Source organism: Pelophylax lessonae (assembly GCF_965119305.1).
Source record: "Pelophylax lessonae genome assembly, chromosome: 11".
Classification (NCBI taxonomy): domain Eukaryota; kingdom Metazoa; phylum Chordata; class Amphibia; order Anura; family Ranidae; genus Pelophylax; species Pelophylax lessonae.
Window position 1 is genome coordinate 39,680,948 of NC_138778.1, and position 19,973 is coordinate 39,700,920.

A 19,973-nucleotide genomic window follows, 5' to 3' on the forward strand; every position below is an offset into this window, starting at 1 on the left:
AAGCCCAGGGTGGGAAATGCAGCAGCTACTGGACCCAACTGGACCACTACAAGACACAAAACAGGGGATGCGGGCATGGTACAGGAGATGGCGCAGGTCATAGTATAGGCATTGCACAGGTGATGGTAAGGGCATGGCACAGGTCAGGGCACAGGTGATGGTATAGGCATGGCACAGGTCATGGTACAGGCATGTCACAGGTCATGGTACAGGCGTGGCACAGGTCATGGTACAGGCATGTCACAGGTCATGGTACAGGCATGTCACAGGTCATGGCACAGGTCATGGTACAGACATGGCACAGGTCATGGTACAGGCATGGCACAGGTCATGGCACAGGTGATGGTATAGGCATGGCACAGGTGATGGTATAGGCATAGCACAGGTGATGGTATAGGCATGGCATAGTAAGTACAGGCATGGCACAGTATGTACAGGCATGGCACAGTAGGTATAGGCATGGCACAGTAGGTACAGGCATGGCACAGTAGGTATAGGCATGGCACAGTAGGTATAGGCATGGCACAGTAAGTACAGGCATGGCATAGGAGATGCAGTGCTGCAGGCATGGTACAGGAGAATGTCCTGTACCATGCCCGCAGCACTGCATGAGGAAATGCAGGGGCTGCGGAGGAGTCTCACTTACCTGTCGGTGAGCCGCTTTTGATTTAAAAATCGTGCCGCCCGGCGCCAATACTACGTCACCGCAAATGCGCCGCCGATGCTCGGGAAAACCCCAACACGTTCAACTATTCCCGGGCATGCCGAACATGCGCAGTGACACGTCGGCGCCGAGAGACGCCATTTTTAAAAACACAGTGAAGCCAGTGACTCAAGTATAAGCCGAGAGGGGCACTTTCAGCATGAAAAAACATGCTGAAAAACTCGGCTTATACTCGAGTATATACGGTAAATAAATAAAGCAGGGAAGGGAAGTTCCTCTAATGAAATGATGGAATACCTGGGTCTGGTTTGGACAAAGGCAGGGGAGGACTGGGCCAGGGGACAGGGGGGCAATTGCCCCCTGGACCGCTCTGATGCCCCCGCTCTGATGCACCGCATCTGCCAGACGTGCCTAAAGTTTTCTGGTGAAGAGAAGTAAAAAATCTCTGCCGCTGACCTACTGAGTTGGGGTTGAAGACAAGGACAGAGAGCAGTCCCCCCCCCCCAGCATGGATGATGTAAACTGTCTGAGCAGGGGCCAGTTCCATGCCCCACTTGAGACTCTCCTCCACCCGTAACCGAGCTGTCCCAGCTCCCCCCAACAGCCCCCTGCTGGCCAGGTCAGGTGCCCGGATTTAGCCGGTGAGTTGAGAGTACTTGGGGCAGAGCTTCAGCCTGGAATAGGGGTCAGGGGGAAAGTGGAAGGGGGGCTGAATCTCTGCACCATGGGCCTCTGGTTTGTACTTGCCCCCTGGGCCAGAAGTTGCCAGTCAGCTCCTGGACAAAGGGTAACTTAAAGCAGAGCTTCACATTAATGGGGAAGTTCCCCTTTATGCCCTCCTCTTCTAATTTTGGCACTTTTTTTTGGGGGGGGGGGGGTGAATTGGAATTTCTTCCCTCACTCACAACCTATCACAGGTCCCAGAATGCTGAGGTACCATTCACAACTGGGCGTACGAATTGGGCAGCCGGCTGTGAAGAAGCCCACAGTAAACATGCCAGCAACAGGGACCTGAAGACCCGTGAACAAGCGGTTTGGGTGAGCATGGCACTGGACCCCTGGACAGATGAGGGTCCTTTTATTAACCACTTCAGGACCGGAAGGTTTTACCCCCTTAATGACCAGGCCATTTTTAGCGATACGGCACTGCGTTATTTTAACTGACGATTGCGAGGTCGTGCGATGCTGTACCCGAATAAAATATATGTTCTCTTCCCACAAATAGAGCTTTCTTTTGGTGGTATTTGATCACCTCTGTGGTTTTTATTTTTGCGCTATAAACCAAAAAAATAGCGACAATTTTGAAAAAAAAAAATTAACTTTTTGCTGTAAAACACTGCTACATATTTTTGGCAAAAAAAAAAAAAAAAATCTCCATAAGTGTATATTGATTTGTTTGCACCAAAGGTTATGGCGTCTTTGTGGTTGTGGTGTATAAATATATACAGTATATACAGCGCCCCCAGCAGACACATATGTTAGTGAAGCAAATAGTAAACATGGCTTCAATGTAAGCCGGGCACTGCCTGTCAGCCTTGTGGATGAGACAGGTGGTTTTCCCAGTGCAGTGCGGCTCCCGCAGCTGATAGGCTACACTAGCCTAGCTGCTGTGAAATTGACCGATGCTCTGGGGGGGTTTGGACCCCCCTAACCCCCCCCCCCCCCCCCCCTTATCTACGCCCCTGCCTGGAAACTAGTGGAGATCAAGGTGCCTAATACAGTGATTTCCATCTTCCACAGGGATCCCATAGGTATTTACATCATTACATTAGTCCAAGGTGGACCAACATAGCTATGTAAAAATTTGCTATAGCTGGAAGTTATTTTTAAAATTAATGTAAAGTCAAAAAGAAAGTTTTCACAGATAGCTCCCATTCTAAATTCACTAACTGTAGTGTAATAATGCAAGCTTTGTTTCTGCGCTCATAATAAAGCTTTGCTAATTACTTGTTGATCCTGCCAGTTTGTGCTCCTGTTATAGGATTTCAATACTAACTACCATCTCCCAATGCAGTAGTAGTACTAGTCACTGATTGGTTGATGTAAGCAACAGCTCCTCTTGTCCGTCCTGTGCGCCTAGGAGGATTCTTGGTAATAAATCTGTTTTTCTTCACATATTCCTGCACTGAGAAACCTCAATGGTGTATGGGGAGCAACACTAATTGCTAATGTTTTTGAATGTTAATCAGTACAAGTACCTGATTTCATAATTATATTTTGATAAGAACAATGATATTTTTCATTTGTACATGTCGCTGAAGTAATTAGAAAGGAAGCCGATTATTCAGCGAAGGCGGAACATGGTTCACACTGCTGACCTACCGATTTACTCCAGCTAGATAGGCATTTATCAACTTAGATAATAAAACTGAACACAGATCCTGAAACAACTTCATATCTACGATATAAACATGCATAATTGCATCAGCCAAGTGTGCGTGTTTATGACCTCTACAGACGCCTCTGGGCCAATCAATCTAGGGGAAAGCATCGATTGTCTGAAAGGGATCACTGTTGTTCCCTAGAGTAGGGATAAATGAAATGATTTCAGAGAAATTGATTTAGCTGTGAAATTACCAGTTTTTCCAAAGTGGACTCTTTCAATTTCGCTCACTGAGTTGCTTAGGTGAAACTTACTTGGAAAAAAGTCTACTCTTTTTTAATTTATTTAAATGGTGTGCTTTTTGAGGAAAGTAAATTTAGGGTAGTGTTATTTAGTTAATTTATTTTTATTTTTAATTGTGTTTTTTTTTTTTTCCAGATTTGAATTTAATAGTTTTTTAATACTTACGCTTTTCATTTTTTTTTTTTTTTTTACTTTTTTTAATGTGTTTTTTTTTCCTTTCTGTTAAAAAATAAATAAATAAATAAATAACAATGCAATTAGAGTTTTTTTCATGTTGAAGAACAAATATATGGTATAGGCAGTCCCCAAGTTATGCTGGTCTATAACTATAACTACCGTATTTATCGGCATATAACATGCACTGGCGTATACCACGCACCTCAATTTTAGGAGGGAAATTTTAGGAAAAAAGCTTAAGTTTCAAATAAACAGCTTTGAACTCAGAAATGTTTTTTTTAATCAAATGCAGCCTCACCAGTGCCCATGAATGCAGCCTCACCAGTGCCCATAAATGCAGCCTCACCAGTGCCCATGAATGCAGCCTCATCAGCGCAGTTTCCATAAATTCAGTCTCGCCAGCACAGTGTCCAGCAATGCAGCTTCGCCAGCGCAGTGTCCAGCAATGCAGCCTCGCCAGCACCATTGCACAGAGCAGGGGCAGGTCGGGCCAAGGAGAAGGGAGGACGAGCGGCCGAAGTTATCTGAAGTCCCGTGCCTATGATAGATATCTCACGTCCCAGCATTGGGCCACTGTGCTGTCTATCATAGGAGGTGGGACTTCCTATGACAGCGACCGCTTGTCCCTGCTTCTGCTCGGCCGCCCCCCCCCCCCCCCCCCACCACCTCTGCCTTTCAGTGCTGCCTGGTGTTTTTTTTTTTAATATATCGGCGTATAACACGCACTGCTGTTTTGCCCTCCATTTTTAGGAGGAAAAAGTGCATGTTATATGCCGATAGATATGGTATATAATATATATATATATCTATATATATATATATATATATATATATATATATAGATATAGATATATATAAAAACTATATATATATATATATATATATATATAACTATATGAAAAATTGTTCAAACTCATTTTCGAAAAACTAATACTCGAGCATGAGAGCAAACGATCAAGCCTTCATGTAATGACCGATAAATCATTCAATGGACATAAATTAATCTGTTTTTTGCTCGTTTTTTCCCATATTCCTATGCAAACAGTTTGGATGAGAAACACATTAACCTTTCAATTTATCGTTTGTTCGGCAGAAAATTTACAAGCTTGTCCTTTTTTTTTTTCGGCTCAAAAACATCACAACCGATTATCTATCCGTGCCCATTAACTGGCCGAAAAATGAAAGAGCTGTCCAAATTGCCGAATTTCGGCCGATTTTTCATATAGTGTATGGCCAACATTACAAACATCTACCTTACATACGACTACAACAGGAGGGAGACAACAGGAAGTCAAATTAAATCTACCCCTAGGAAGGGAAAGTCACTCCTGTAAGAGTTATCATGGGAAAAAGGTGTCTCCACTGAAGCTTTATCACTAACCCTTGTTTTCACGACAACCCAAAAGTTTCAAACTCCAAATGTCACAGGGACAGAAAGTGAGGTGAAATCTTCTGAATAGGGGCACAGACAACAAAACAAACATTACAGGGGTGTTACCTTCCCTATGCTACCCAAAAAACCTAAATTATTATTTTTTGGCTGGAGTTACACTTAAAAATTGTGCCTGTTCCAACTTCAACTTAAGAACAAACCTAAAAAAACGATTTTGTTTGTAACCCGAGGAATGGCTGTAGTTGAAAGGAACTTTTGTAAATCTTAGGAGCCATTTGAACTCACTGCAGCCTTAAAACCACAAAAAACATTTAATTTTACCTTCCCTAATGAACCTAGTGCATTTTCTCATAACGGCAAAATTTTGCCAAAATTTCCTGATTTTTGCTGAAATTTTAGAGTAATGAAAACTCAGTTTTCCTTGTCTACTTAAAAAATATGATTTGGAAAAGATAACACTGATAATGTTAGCTCATTAGAGAAATGAAAGCATCTATGATGCTGGATGTTAGGGTAATAAACCGGAAAAAAGAGAAGTGTGTCCAAAACAAAGAGAGGAGTGACAAACACGGTTTTGTATAGCATGGCCATGCGTAGGTTAATCTCCGCTCTAAGCTTTTGTATGCGAGTTCTCTCCCTAGGGCATGTTCTAATTGCCCTGAATAGTCCAAATGGAGAGGAAATGGGCACTTATTGAGCTGATTGGGGACGGTCACTGCTCTCAGCTGTGTTACTGGGTTAATAATTGCTCAAAGCTACCGGTGAAATGCTCACAGTTAACAAAGAACAACCTCTGAACAGAGAGAGGGAATAGATAGAGGTGCTTTGGAATTAGCACTTGTTTAGACAGTCTTCAGGGCAGAAAAGGAAAAGGATTTTAGTTTTATCTGACTGGACAAAAAAATCAATTTGTAACACACCAAAATCCATACCAGCCAATCAAAATACATTTTTTCACTTTGAACTATAGTAAACTATAGACTGTCACTATGGGCATTGTAGACTAAACTGTCATTGCTGTTTCTAATAAATATAAGGTCACGCATGGCTAAAGGCCCGTACACACGAGTGGAAATTCGGCCGGGAATTTTCGTCCGACGTCCGATCTGCTGATTTTCGGCTTGTTAGTATGATGCTTCCGACAACGGACTCTGACTTTTCGGCCGAAAAAACCCTGGTGTGCAGGCTATATAATTTTTGTCGACCATCAAAACACGTCCGATTTTCGTCTCAGTAGTACAGATTTCCATGGGGAAAAATCTTATGAGCAAGACTAGGCATGCTCAGAGATGAAAGAACACATACAAAGCAATCCAACACATGACATCACTTCTGAAGTCGTGCGGGAAAATTCGTGTGCAGTCTAGAGCACATTCCAACCAACAGACACGGCTCTGGACAAAAGACGGACGACCGGTCGGCGGAAATTTGTTGCGTGTGTACGAGGCTTAAGAGTTTGTGGACACTTGACTATTAGAGCTATATGAGCTAGTTATGGACATCCCATTCTAAACCCATGGACAATAATATGGAGTTGGCCCTACTTGTGCCTTCAATCTCCGTTCTTCTGGGTAGGCTTTCCACAAAAATCTGGAGCGTGTCTGTGGACCTTTGTGCTCAGTCAACAAAAAGAGCATTTGTGGAATAAAGTACTAATGTTGAATTAAAAGACCTGGCTCCCAATTAGCAATAATATGGAGTTGGCCTCACTTGTGCCTTCAACCTCTGTTCTTCTGGGCAGGCTTTCCACAAACATTTGGAGAGGGTCTGTGGATATTTGTACTCAGTCAACAAAAAGAGCATTTGTGGGATCACGTACTATTGTTAGATGAAAAGAACTGGATCCCAATTAGCAACAATATGGAGTTGGCCCCGCTTGTGCTTTCAATCTCCGTTCTTCTGGGTAGGGTTTCCACAAAAATCTGGAACGTGTCTGTGGACATTTGTCAGTCAACAAAAAGAGCATTTGTGGAATAAAGTACTAATGTTGAATGAAAAGAACTGGCTTCCAATTAGCATTAATATGAAGTTGGCCCAACTTGTGCCTTCAACCTCTGTTCTTCTGGGTATGCTTTCCACAAACATTTGGAGAGTGTCTGTGGATATTTGTACTCAGTCAACAAAAAGAGCATTTGTGGGATCATGTACTATTGTCAGATGAAAAGACCTGGGTCCCAATTAGCATTCCAAGTCATCCCGAAGGTGTTCAATTAGGGTTAAGATTAGGGGTACATGTGGGCCACTTGAGTTCCTTAATGCCAAACTCATCCAACCATGTCTTTATGGAACTGGCTTTGCACACAGGGCCACAAGGTTGAAATTACACAGTTTGTGTGTAGAATCTCCATTCACAACTGGTACGACCTGTCAGGCGACTTGGTCAGCCTGACAAGTCACGCACCGTCGCGTCCCATAGTGTAGTACAGGAACAGTTCTAATAGGAGCGACACAAGTCGCTCCGACTAAAGGCCCGTACACACGTACCGATCGTCGGCATACAAACGTCGGTGGACGAAGGATCTGCCGATTGTACGCGTGTTAGTATGGTGCCTCCGACAGATGTCTGCGCACAATCCGCGGACAAAAGTCTTTCTTGCAAACATGAAAATTTTTGTATGCCGACACCAGAACGGACGATTGTTCGCCTGTCAGTACACAATTCGGCCGACAGACCGCAGATTTGCAAGACTGGGCATGCTCAGAAAATAGAAAACACAGGGAAAGTTAACCATTACATGACATCACTTCTACAGTCGGCGGACAAAATTCTTGTGCTGTCCTTGTGCTGTCTTTGCACTTTTCAGCAGACACCGACATCCCGGGGAGAAAAGAGGAACATTTGTATGCCGACCATCGGTACGTGTGTACGGGGCTTTAGAAAAAGGGTCCTGTACTACTTCGGGGCGTCCTGGAGCAACTTGCATAGACATTCATTTTATGAAGTCCGTGCAAATCGTGCCGAAGTCGCGGTGCACGCGACTTCACAGGTTGCCCCCTAAGTCGGAGCGCCGTAGTGTGAACAATACCCTTTACTGGAAACATCTGAGCTCAGTAATTTGGAGAGGGGTCCACAAACCTTTAACCGTATAGTAGGTGTGATGTTCAGGTGTCTACAAACTTTTGACCTTATAGTGAGTTTATACAAATGGAATAATACCCCGTATACATGAATTCCTACTCGTTGCCACACTGGACATTGCTTGAAATTGTACAAATATTACATAACCAGACATGTAGAAATGTCTGTACAACTCAAATTCTGTAGAGCGCAACATCTGATTGTAATTTTATTTGTGCAGTTTTCAGCTTATAGAGAAGCTAGTCACCAGCATACAAAGGGTTCTTCCCTGTTATAGTGGTCAGAAGTGGGAATTCTCCTTCTGTAGTCAGCAGTATAAGTGAATTTAAATGTTAATTGGATGCCTTTCTCACTTATAATGAACATCTTCTGCTCATGAGAGGAATGATTGATCTAGGGATTAAAAGGAGCAATTCCAGGCATTAGCTGAAACCAATCAGTCAGCCACTAATGCCGTCCAGCACACACTGCAACATTGCTAAAGTCAGAAAGTTCCCTCAATATAGCTTAACTTGAATTTGTGCAAGTCTTTGCACCCTGAATCATAGGAGGACCCCACAGGTTTCCTGGTGGTCTACTTCCTGACAGTGAGCTTGGGGTATCTACCTTTCTCTTTATTTCAATGCTTACTGTATTACAAAATAAACGCCCAAGCAAGGTTTGAATGTGAGTGGGAGCTCTGAGAAACTGATAACTCATATTTTCTTTATACTATATGTCAAAAAGTTTGTGGAAACCCCTTCAAGTTATTGAGTTTAGGCATTTCCAGTGAAGGGTAGTATTAAAGCTACAACATACATAGATTTTTAGACCTGTATGCATTTCGAACCTTGTGGCAACAGTTTGGGGTAAATCCTTTTCTATTCCAGGGTTACTGTGTACTAAGCCAACCTCATAAAGACATGGGGAACGGGGGGGGGGGGGGGGGTGGAATTCAAAACAGCATGTGCAACACATATGTGATGAGTGACTGCAGACGTTATTAGAAAATCCTGTGCCAATATCATTAAAGCTGGGTTCACACATGTAAATTGGATGCGGGTTTCCTAATGGAGCTCAACAGAGCAGGTTCACACAGGTCTGGGGTGGCCATGGTCCGCATTCAAAAAGGGTCCTGTGCATCTCTGGGTTCGATTCAGGTGCAAATTCAGGCATAAATTTGGACCTGATTCACACCTGAACCGGTAAACAGGGACGCACTGGACCCCAGACACGAACCCGCGGCCGCATATGTGTGAACCCAGCCTCAAGTTGTGTAACAGTCTTCTCTTTATTTCCAACGTGTGCAACAAATTCAGGTACTTCTTATGTTGGGGCACATTAATTAATAAATACCGCCATATTGGCCACAAGATTTGTAGCAGCAATATTAATGACCATTATAATATACAGTAATTATTGTATGTATGTATTGTTGTATATTACTAGTACTCCTGTATACACTACTTAAAGTGGTTCTAAAGGCAGAAGATTTTTTATGTTATGCATTAGGATAAAAAGCCTTCAGTGTGCAGCAGGCCCCTTCAGCCCCACCCCCCCCAATACTTACCTGAGCCGCATCTCGATCCACCGATGTTGGCTGTCCAGGACTATCTTGTCTGATTGGCGCCCGCTGCTGTCAATCAAAGTCAGTGAGCCAATGAGGAGAGAGGGAGCTGGGCGGAGCCGAGCCACGGCTCCGTGTCTGAATGGATACACAGAGCAGCGGCTCGGGTGCCCCCAGAGCCAGCCCCTTGCTCTGGGGGCACTTGGCAGGAGGGAGGGGCAAGGAGCCCTGGCAAGGGAACCAAGAAGAGGAGAAGCTGGGCTGCTCTATGAAAAACCACTGCACAGAGCAGGTAGGTATAATATGTTAGTTATTTTTTAACAAAAAAAAAAAACAAGACTTTATTATCACTTTAATCACCAATTAACGCTAATACAAACATCTTTAAACTGTGCGGTTTTATTTGCAGAACTACAAACAGCTGTCAATTTTCAGCTGAGGAGATACCCTGATATTTGTACAGCCTTAGGAAGATTGCACTAGGCCTACCAGGCTAATTTCAGTGCTGGCCAGGATGACCAGAAGCTCTGAGGGCAATACATCTACACTACTGTATACTATGTGTAATTTGCTTAGTGGGTGGCCCTGTTGCCCCCCCCCCCCCCTCATCCAACAAACTTCAACTGAAAAATCAAAATTTAGATGCAGCCACTGTTCAGGTTATTTGACTGTTGTCTGCGGCTGATGTTAGAATATAATAGACACTTGGGCACAGTGGTAAATTCATCTATTTGCACTGTATACTAGGCTGAATGAAAAAAAAAAAACTAAAATTATATCATCATACACGGACAGACATTCCTGAAGACCTGAAGATCCCGCTGAAATTTGCCCAGTGAGTGGTCCTGTTGACCGCCTCCCACCCGACATCCCTCACCAGCTTTTAGAATACAATCTCTGCAGAAAAAGATTCATTCATCCACGCTGTGTTGTGTGGCTGGAGGAATCTGTTCAATTTTTTTCAATTCAGTCTGCAGGCTGAATGGAAAAAATCTATGTGTATGTCCAGAGTAAGACAGCTAAGCAAACTTGTCCCGTACATCTGACATCAGCTGTTCTTGTTTGGAAATATCACAGGGGGTGCAGGGTCAGTGTCAAGCAGCAACCTCTACAATTCTTAAATGAAAAGTGCAGGATCGTAAAAAGACAAACATACATAATCACCTAGATGGCTGCAGCATCAATCTGGGCTGCACCTGTCCCCTGCTGGCTCTACACTGAGAACTGAGTAATCAATCCTCAGTTTTCTAGTCTGCTCTGAGTATACAGTGGTGACTGTTATTCACCATTGTGTGTTCTGCCCCTCCAGGGCTCACTGGAGTGCTGGGCTGTGCAGAGGGCGGGAGCAGCTGGCTTAGGCTCACAGTGGCATGCTGAGCCAACTGTTGGTCAGGCATCTGGGAGGATCCCAACATTATTGTCGGAATCCCTGACCAGCTCTGTTATGTCAGCAAACAACGGACTGCAGCTCACTGTTGGCTGAATCTGGGTGACAGGAGTGCAGAACTAAGTGAACTCCTAGGACCCACAGAGGGAGCATGGCCAAAAGAGCTTTGGCCATACTTCTCCTTTAATAATACAGAATGGATTTGCTTTATTTTTACATGCTATAGCTATTGTTACCCCACGGCCTAAACTCGCAAATGCTCTTTTGGCTGAATGGGTACATATTCCTACAGAGACATTCCAAAACCTTGTAGAAAGCCTTTCCAGAAGAGCAGAGGTGTTATAGCCACAAAAGGGGGGAGACTAACTCCAAATTATTGCCTATGGTTTTGAATAGAATGTCAATTAAGCTCAAATAAGTGTGATGGGCAGGTGTTCACAAATTTTTGGCCCTATATTGTATTTCAGTCTTTCTGTATTTAAGAAACATTAGATTCAGTGGGTATGTTTGGGTACATATACATTAACCACTTGCCGACCGCCGCAAGTAGATATACTGCGGCGGTCAGCCCCTCACAGGCAGAGTGACGTAGGGGTACGCCACTAGCCTGTGAGGCTGTGGGGTCACAGACCCCCCGCACGTGTGACCGGCGGACCCGATGTCCGCCGGTCACTCAGCGATCGTCAGGGGAGAGGGAGAAAGTCAGGCGGCTTATGTAAACAAGCCGCCTGTCATTCTCCCCTGTGTAGAAACTGTGATCACACGGTTCTACTATGTAGGACCGTTGATCACTGTTTCTACAGCTCAAGCCACAGCCAATCACAGTTAGAATCACGCCCCTAGGGACACACACAGCCCCTCCCTCTCAAATAAAGTTAACCCCTTCACTGCCAGTATATTTTTACAGTAACAGTGCATTTGTATAGCACTGATTACTGTAGAAATGTCACTAGTACCCCCAAAAGTGTCAAAAATGTCAGTCAAGGGTCCGATCTGTCCGCCGCAATGTCGCAGTACCGCAAAAAAAATTGCAGATCGCCGCCATTACGCGTTAAAAAAAAACAACAAAAATGACAAAAATCTTTCCCTTTGTTAGTAAACGCGATAACTTTTGCGCAAACCAATCAAAATACGCTTTTTGTGATTTTTTTTTTACCAAACATATGTAGCATAAAACAAATTGGCCGAAAATGTTAAAAAATTTTGATTTTTACATTTTTTTTTGGGGGGGGGGGGGGGAATTTCATATAAAAAAAATTGAAAAATATTGTTATTTTTGCAAAGTTGACGCTCTTTTTTTGTTTATAGCGCATGATCAAAAAATCGCACAGGTGATCAAATACCACCAAAAGAAAGCTCTGTTTGTGGGAAAAAAAGGACGTTAAATTCGTTTAGGTACGACCATGCAATTGTCCGTTAAAGTCACGCAGTGCCGAATCGCAAAATACCCCCTGGTCTTTTAGCAGCCAAATCCTCCGGGGCTTAAGTGGTTAACTCATGTCTAACTTTTTAGCGTATGTGAATGCACATGCATAGGAAATAGGTTCAACTTGGTGGACTGGTTCAACTTGGTGAACTGATCTTTTTTAAGCTGGTCAAACACTAGTAGATTTTCCAACAAAAGTTCATATGAAAATTTGTACAAACATTTATACAAAAATTCTCAGTATATTCAATGGCTGTTGTTCAAAAGTCTTGCAGAACTTTGTTTTGAGCATTCAACTTTGTAATGAATGGACTTTCCTGAATGAAAACCACATACATTGTTAGAAATTAATTTGTTTGAGGAAAAAAAATTCCACCCTGTGAATTTACTCATCACTCTGGTCAAAAGCGAATGTCCACAATTGACCCCACCAATGGTTAGAAAATCAAATGAACCCTCTTAAAGTGAACATTTTTAGATGAAATCCTACTGATGGATGGCAAGCTTTAGTAGGTCCTCTTAATATATTACATTGCCGTATTAAATATGAGCTTTTTAAAGCTATCAAGGGCTGACACTGTTTTTGAATTGTCAAAATGAACTCTAGGAAGAAAAATGGAAGTGGAAAAATCCTTCTGACTTGTCTACTTAAAAGCAGCCAAAGAAGTTAAAGAGTTATTGTTTTAGGTTTATTATTGTGGAACAAAGCAAAGCAATTACTTGAAGTAGGTACTTAGAATTGTGTGTTTTAGTGTATTATTAAAGACAGAACAGAGTTGGTGAATGAAGTATGTGTAGCGGGCTGAATAGAGAAATCGTGGAAATTGGAAAATGTGTGAAGTAAGATAATGGAACTTGGTATTGTAGAGATTCCAATGTAAAGCAATGCAGGTAGAAGACATTTACAGTATATAGTGCAGTTGGGTTGAACCTGAAGGTATTGGGGAAAAAAAATTGTCTAAGGCTGGGTACACACGGGCCGAAGAGCGGCCAAAAATGGTCGGTTCAGCTGAAACTGAACGACTTTAGGCCCATGTATACAGCTGTCTATTCTACAGAAGCCGGTCTGATAGCTACCAATTAGCCTTTCCTATTGTGATAAAGAAGTTGACTGTTGAGGTAGGCAATATGAACAGTTTACCTTTAAATTAACACTTAGTAGAGCGACCGCCTGTAGGTAAATGGATTACCTGGTCATTAGGGTCATATCTAGGGGGGTGCTGGGGGGCTTTTTCCCCTACCCCAGATTTTAGTTGTGCTCCTGCAGGTCTCTGAGAGTGCATCCACTGATCCATGAGCCAGTCTGATGCAGATAGTTGATGTAATGAGGCACACTGATGGGGACAATCCATGCAAGGGTGCACTCTGATGGTGAGACCTATTGTAAGAGGGCACTCTAATGTGGACATCTGATGTAAGGGAGCACTCTGATGTGGATAACTGATCATATGTAAGGGGGTCTCTGATGGAGACACTGATGTAAGGGGGGCTCTTATGAGGACACTGATGTAAGGGGGCACTGTGATGGAGAAATCTGACTTAAATGTAGCACTCTGATGGGGATTCTAATGTAAAGGGGCACTCTGATGCAGACCCTGATGTAAGGGACATACTGATGGAGACCATGATTTAAGAGGATACACTGATGGAGACCCTGATGTAACAGGGCATTCTGATAGGGACACCTGATGTAAGGGGGCACTCTGTTGGGTACCCTGATGTAAGGGGGCACTCTTATAGGAACCTTGATGTAAGGGGGCACTCTGGTGAAAACCTGATGTAAAAGGGGCCCCTGATAGGGACATCTGATATAAGGGGGTGTTTAAACACCCTATTCTATTGACAGCCTTCTTCATACTAGTGTTTCACAGATTTTGACACTGTGTGACAAACTGTCAGTGACTCATACACAGTGTTGACATTATGCCACCTCCCTTTTTTTTACTGCACCCCCAGATCAGATAGACTAGGTCCGACCCTGGTTCCATAAATTCTGGGGTGAACGGATATGCAAATATATCCATCTGCTTTCCTGCTCAAGAATCTAGTCCCACCAACTCTTTTATAATGAGAAGGGCGCACCCACCTAGTGCAATACTATTAAAACATTTATTGAAGAATAAAAGGTAACATACATCATCCTCCCAAACAAATGTAGTAAAAAGCGCATGTCAAAATACTGCATAGACGGGTAGCCTCCAGGACATGGACTAATCCAATGCTGCAGGAAGACCAGATGGCATTCCTAATGGCTGGGCTCTGACGAAGAGTGTTGTGAGGAAGAGGGTTCGCCCTGGAAACGCGTCAGCCCAGCTATCATGGATGCCATCTGGTCTTCCTGCAGCATTGGATTAGTCCATGTCCTGAAGGCTACCCGTCTATGATGTTTTGACATGTGCTTTTTACTACATTTGTTTGTGAGTATGATATATGTTGCCTTTTATTCTTCAATAAATGTTTTAATATATTGCACTAGGTCCGTGCACCCTTCTCTTGTTTTTGTCGCTTAAGTACTTGTAGATACCCATGGTCCTGAGAGGGCAGCAAGACCCCAGGTGCCGTCAATAAAGTCTAGGAAATACTCCTTTTCCCTGAGCATAGCATCTGAGCACAGGAGAGTTATGTTGTGAACTCTCTCATAATTTCTGGCCTATCGCTATACTAGACAACCTTCCTAACCAAGAGTCAGGTGCCGAAGGCCGGGGGGGGGGGGGTGAGGGGACCAGGGATGTATAACAAAAAAATCCATCCTTGTTTCTATACTTTTTGATAGACATATGATTGCTTTAGGACATTGTTGATCATGGTTATTGGTTTTCACCTTTCTTTCCACCAACTCAGTGCCCTGCTACTCTATCCCACCAATCCCTTCAATACTGTCTCTCTGAAGATTTGTAGTAGAGATCAGATGGAAATTGAGGCACATTCCATCCCCCAATCCCCACTAAGGTAAAAAGAGAATATGTGGCGTGAAAGCCAATTGGAACAAAAGAAGGAAGATCATTTAAATAATTGACAGTGATGGTAAAAACAGACCCATTTACATCATTTTTTAATTCACGCAGTATAAAGCATTGATATATTACACATCACTTTACCTATTATAAAGAACCATACATATCATTCATGTGTAACTAAACTGAGTGGTGAAAGAAGCAGCAGCTGGTGCGGCTTGTGTGATTCATTAACCCTGTGGGAAGTAGATCAGTTAGTATAGCTGACCATTCTGTATCAGTGCAAATCAAATTGCAACACGGCATGTTATAATGTATTTGTTTCCTGTGCTGAGTCTATAAACCTGAACTTAGAAGACTGGAATATTCCCTACAGGGCTCAACAAACCATCCACAGTGCACCACTTCAGGTCTAATCACCCTCTGCTGAATTCCTTGTCATTTCTATTCTTGAACATTGTTATCTCCCTACACATAGGTGCACATATCTTAGGCATCATGCTGTTGAGAACCAACAAATGCAAAATAAAAAAGCATCAAAGTGTAACCCACCTCATACTCTTCCTTAAATCCATACCCTTGTCCCCTCTTCATCTGAGTTATGTGTTGGAGAAGGTCTGCTACACGGATGGCTGGCTGTAACTGCCCACGAGGATATGCCATCTCCAGTGGCTCACATGTCCTGTAGGGGTGAGTCTGTATGGTCAGTGTCGGCTGATTCAGCTCTACATGGCTGTTGTCTGTGAAAGAAACAAAGATTAGGGATGAGCGAAATTTCCAACAATCTTGCAATATTGCAAAATTCTGTAACAACTTAAAACATTTTTAAAACTGGATACACGCTGGAACCCGTGGATTACGTATCTGGAGGGGGACCCCTGAGCTGGACAGTTGTAGACCGCATTGGCGAGCCTACATTGAGAGTGTTGGTACCGCCAGATACTTGGCAGCATATGTTCTACTTATGTTCGACATGAAGTACTTTCTCTTCATCCAATAATCTCAAACTTTATTGCAACATTTCTCTTCTCTTTGTTTCTTTTCCCTTCCTTTCTTTCTCTCTTTCTCTTGGGTGGTCTTTCACAACCCAACTTCTTTGAGGTTCCCTTAGGGGTTCTACCTCATTTTACAGACTACAGGCAAGGAAAAGCCTTAGTGTTTATGGGTTGGGGATAATAAGGGGTCTTATTTGCATTGTTAACTGATATTTACTCGGATGTAGTCCACCCCACTCATGTATGTTCCTTCAGTGCTACTGATGGTAATCAGTTATATGATTGTTACGATTCATTTGCCATATTGTCTGCTCAATATTGATCACTTGTTTAATGTAGGAACAATTTCAATAAAAACGTTGAAACTAAAACTGGATACACGCTTGTGTGTACTGTCTCTTCACATTTTTTGAAGCCTTTATTTGTGTACCTTTTTTCTGTATTGTCTAAAATGCTCAAAGAACATCAAAATATAGCAAAACAAATAATCAAAAATACAATTTTTTTTTTAGTATCACATTCACATAATTATGATCAGGGATAACAGAATATGCATGATGTGATTTAAAAAAAATCTGTAAAAATTGTATAAATTAATTTAGAATTCAGTTATTTGGCTTATTGGCTTTGTTGGCTCTTGGGTCACACTATAAAAAGATTTTGAGTATAGGGGAGTTGAGATCTAAAGTAGGCTATTCACAGCATGGCAAGCGGAGTTCCGGGCACGAAAACGTTTTTTCAATAAACATACCCCCGGGACAGTCAGGGCTAGTACATTCCACAATGGCTAGCCTCTGATCTGTCCCGGTTCGCACTTACCTGCAAGAAGAAATACTCACTTATAAAATTTCTTCTCCAGCGTTGCCATCTCTGTTGTGGGCAGCTGAAGCGTCCTCTTCCGTGTCCTCTTCCGTGTCTTCTTCTCCCAGAATGCGCCTACACTGGCCCCTCTCGTCACTTCCGGTGCGGCGCCGCATTCCTCCACAGCTTCTGGGCATGCCCAGAAGCTGTTTAGCAGGGAATGCGGCGTCGCCCCGGAAGTGACGAGCGGGGCCGGTGCCATCGCATTGATTCCTGGGAGCGATGACGTTCAGCTCCCAGGAATCATCGCAAGACAGGAAGTGACGTGGAGCCGCGGCACAGAGGGAGGAAGTGGAGAATAGGTGAGTATTTTCTATCTACAATTACAAGGTGAGTAAAAAAAAAAATATATACCTAACTATCCAATTCCTTTTCAGGTGAAGAAGATCCAGCGGATGGGCACAAAACCGATTAGGTCGATTTTGTGCCCGGAACTCCGCTTAAGTGCACTACCAATGGACTTCTAGTGGGAAATATGAAGTTATTTATATGCAATAGTCTATATTTATTTATCCTGAACATATTGAGAAATTATAAAATATACACAAACACTATATATCACTTAAAAAAAACAAAAAAAACCTTGTATTGCCTTAGCCACAGCCCAGGATGTGACACGGAGTTTGAGAATTTCTCTAATTTGGATTTGCTCTCGCCACACCTCAGACAACATAGATAAAGAACTAGGTGTATATTAAAGTTAAAGTGCACTCAAAATGCCAACGCTGTTGGCATTTTGAGTGCACTTTAATTTTAATAGACACCTAGTTCTTTATCTACGTTGTTTCTGAGGAGTTTTGAGAGCAAAACAGTGACTGCTTGACCACTGTCTCCTGGAGTCAAGAAGAGATACTAGACATGAGCTACTTGATTCCTGAACAACATACTCAAAAAGGCACTGGGAACTTTTAGACTTGCATGTGCAGTCAGATCAACTTCAAACAAGCTCAATAGCTCTTGGGAGGTGGCTCCCACATAGCAGGGCATCCCTTGATGGGCACCCAACAGTAACTCAAGCCACAGAAATACAGTAAGGAGCACCACGCCAAAGTCGGATAAAAGAATAGTTTGGAGAGTTGTCCACATACTTTTGGCCATATATTAGGTATGATAGACAGGTAGCCACAAACGTTTTAGGCTTATAATGCGTTTCCATTATCCATCAGCCACTGTATTGAGGGTATCCAAAAAACAGTTCAATACTCGGTTCACAAATGACTTGCTATTTAAAAGCATTTGTTTTTGTTTTACCTAGAAGGGTTGAAGAAGGGACGGTGTCTGATGAAACTGAGGAGCAGATGAGTCCCAAACAACACAGACGGATGTGGAAGTAGAGGAAGGAATAAAAAAGAAAAACAAAATTAGGCCCTGGTTACTTAAACATGTTCTACTCATTCCACAGTTCACTAACAGATACAATGAATAAATGCTAGAATCTTAAACTACTCATTGTAAATTCCATTCTCTCATCAGTATACAGCATACAGGTTCACCAAGTGAGATAAATTCCTGATGACAACCTTGTTGACTTGCATTGCATTGACATCTAGGTTTCGGTTGAGTAGAAGCCCTACCTGAGTAGCAGGAATTGAGCAAGGATTTGCCCTGCAGGTTTTTGCTTTGTACAGAGAAGGAGCAGGGTGAGGAAGTGCCTGCAGGAAAACAGGTTAGAGGTCAGCCTACATGAGGAAGACCCAGACATCCCTACAAATAATGTCACCTTATCTAAACCTATACGGATTAATGGGGGTGTGTCATCATTTAAGTAAAGCACCACATTCCTTGAGTTAATAAAAATAGACAGGGGGTTCCTTGGGACTTTTAGGGTGCAACACAGCAACTACAAAGAATTCATTAAAATTACAAAATGTATTGAAAATTGGATTAATACTATATATACATATATAATTTAATACAGTCATGACCCATTTCCCTTTAGTTCATAGTAGTAGTAGGGTGGTGAATCCCAACATGTTTCACAAACTGGCTTCTTCAAGGGAAGCACCATCTGCTAAAGGGTCATGGCACTAGATCAAATAAAGACAAAATATAAATAAAGATCAATCTCACAAAATTTATGTGCATATATTTAGAAATGCAGATTCCAACATGCTTACCTCATAAATACTTCCAAATACAATAGAGCATCTAATCAAGGTTGTCTAATGATGTTTCCAATGAAGTCAGACAGGTATGGTGCGAGGTATATAAGGATGACAGCTTGGGTGACCATCTTGCTGGAGCCAGTGGGCGAAACATGAAGGAGCCCACTGGGCGAAACACGTTACCCTATTCACTTATTCACTACCCTAATAAGACTATGGACTAAAGGACTTATTGAAAACTTATCAAAAGTTGGACCAAGTGAAATATTTTGCATTTGCAAAGGGTTACATTTCAGGAGGCTATCTATCAAGGCTTTAGGTCTGGTGAAATGAAATGGTGTTTGCATCATCATACTGCTCTCTGTTACTCTATCTACTTTCCTGAATATGAAACCTTCTCACATGATCATGTGTGTTGGTAGACTTCCTTGAAGTGTATATTTAAACATTTTTTTGTTGAAAATAGAGAATGTATAAAAAAACTGCCAAACTGTTTAGCCATCCCATTGAGGAGTGTTAAAGTGCTTGTTACCCCAACACTTCATAATCTTGATATGTGCCTGCTGTACCATGTACTTGTAAGAGAAAGTCTCCTGTTCTCTTTGTATTGCTTCTTTTGTGTGAAATCCCTGGTGTCCTTGCTAGTTTCTCTGCTTTCCTTTTTAAAACTGACCACACTAAGCAGGAGAGCACACTATGGTCAGTTCGCTAGCTATGCTGGGAACTCAGTGTACTCTCCTCCAATGATCAGACTTGTCCT

The 19,973-nt window shown here is 42.6% G+C and overlaps 1 protein-coding gene across 9 annotated transcripts in view; it reads right to left on the bottom strand.

Moving 5' to 3' along the window:
* Positions 1 to 19,973, bottom strand: part of PTPRT (protein tyrosine phosphatase receptor type T) — a 677,999-nt gene that overhangs the window by 140,535 nt on the left and 517,491 nt on the right. For all 9 annotated transcript variants that reach the window (XM_082271827.1, XM_082271826.1, XM_082271832.1 and 6 more), the window contains 3 exons: positions 18,683 to 18,760; positions 18,360 to 18,395; positions 15,805 to 15,992 (listed from right to left, as the gene is read on the bottom strand). In XM_082271827.1, coding sequence (XP_082127953.1) covers positions 15,805 to 15,992; positions 18,360 to 18,395; positions 18,683 to 18,760 — 302 coding nt within the window. The remainder of the gene's footprint in view (positions 1 to 15,804; positions 15,993 to 18,359; positions 18,396 to 18,682; positions 18,761 to 19,973) is intronic.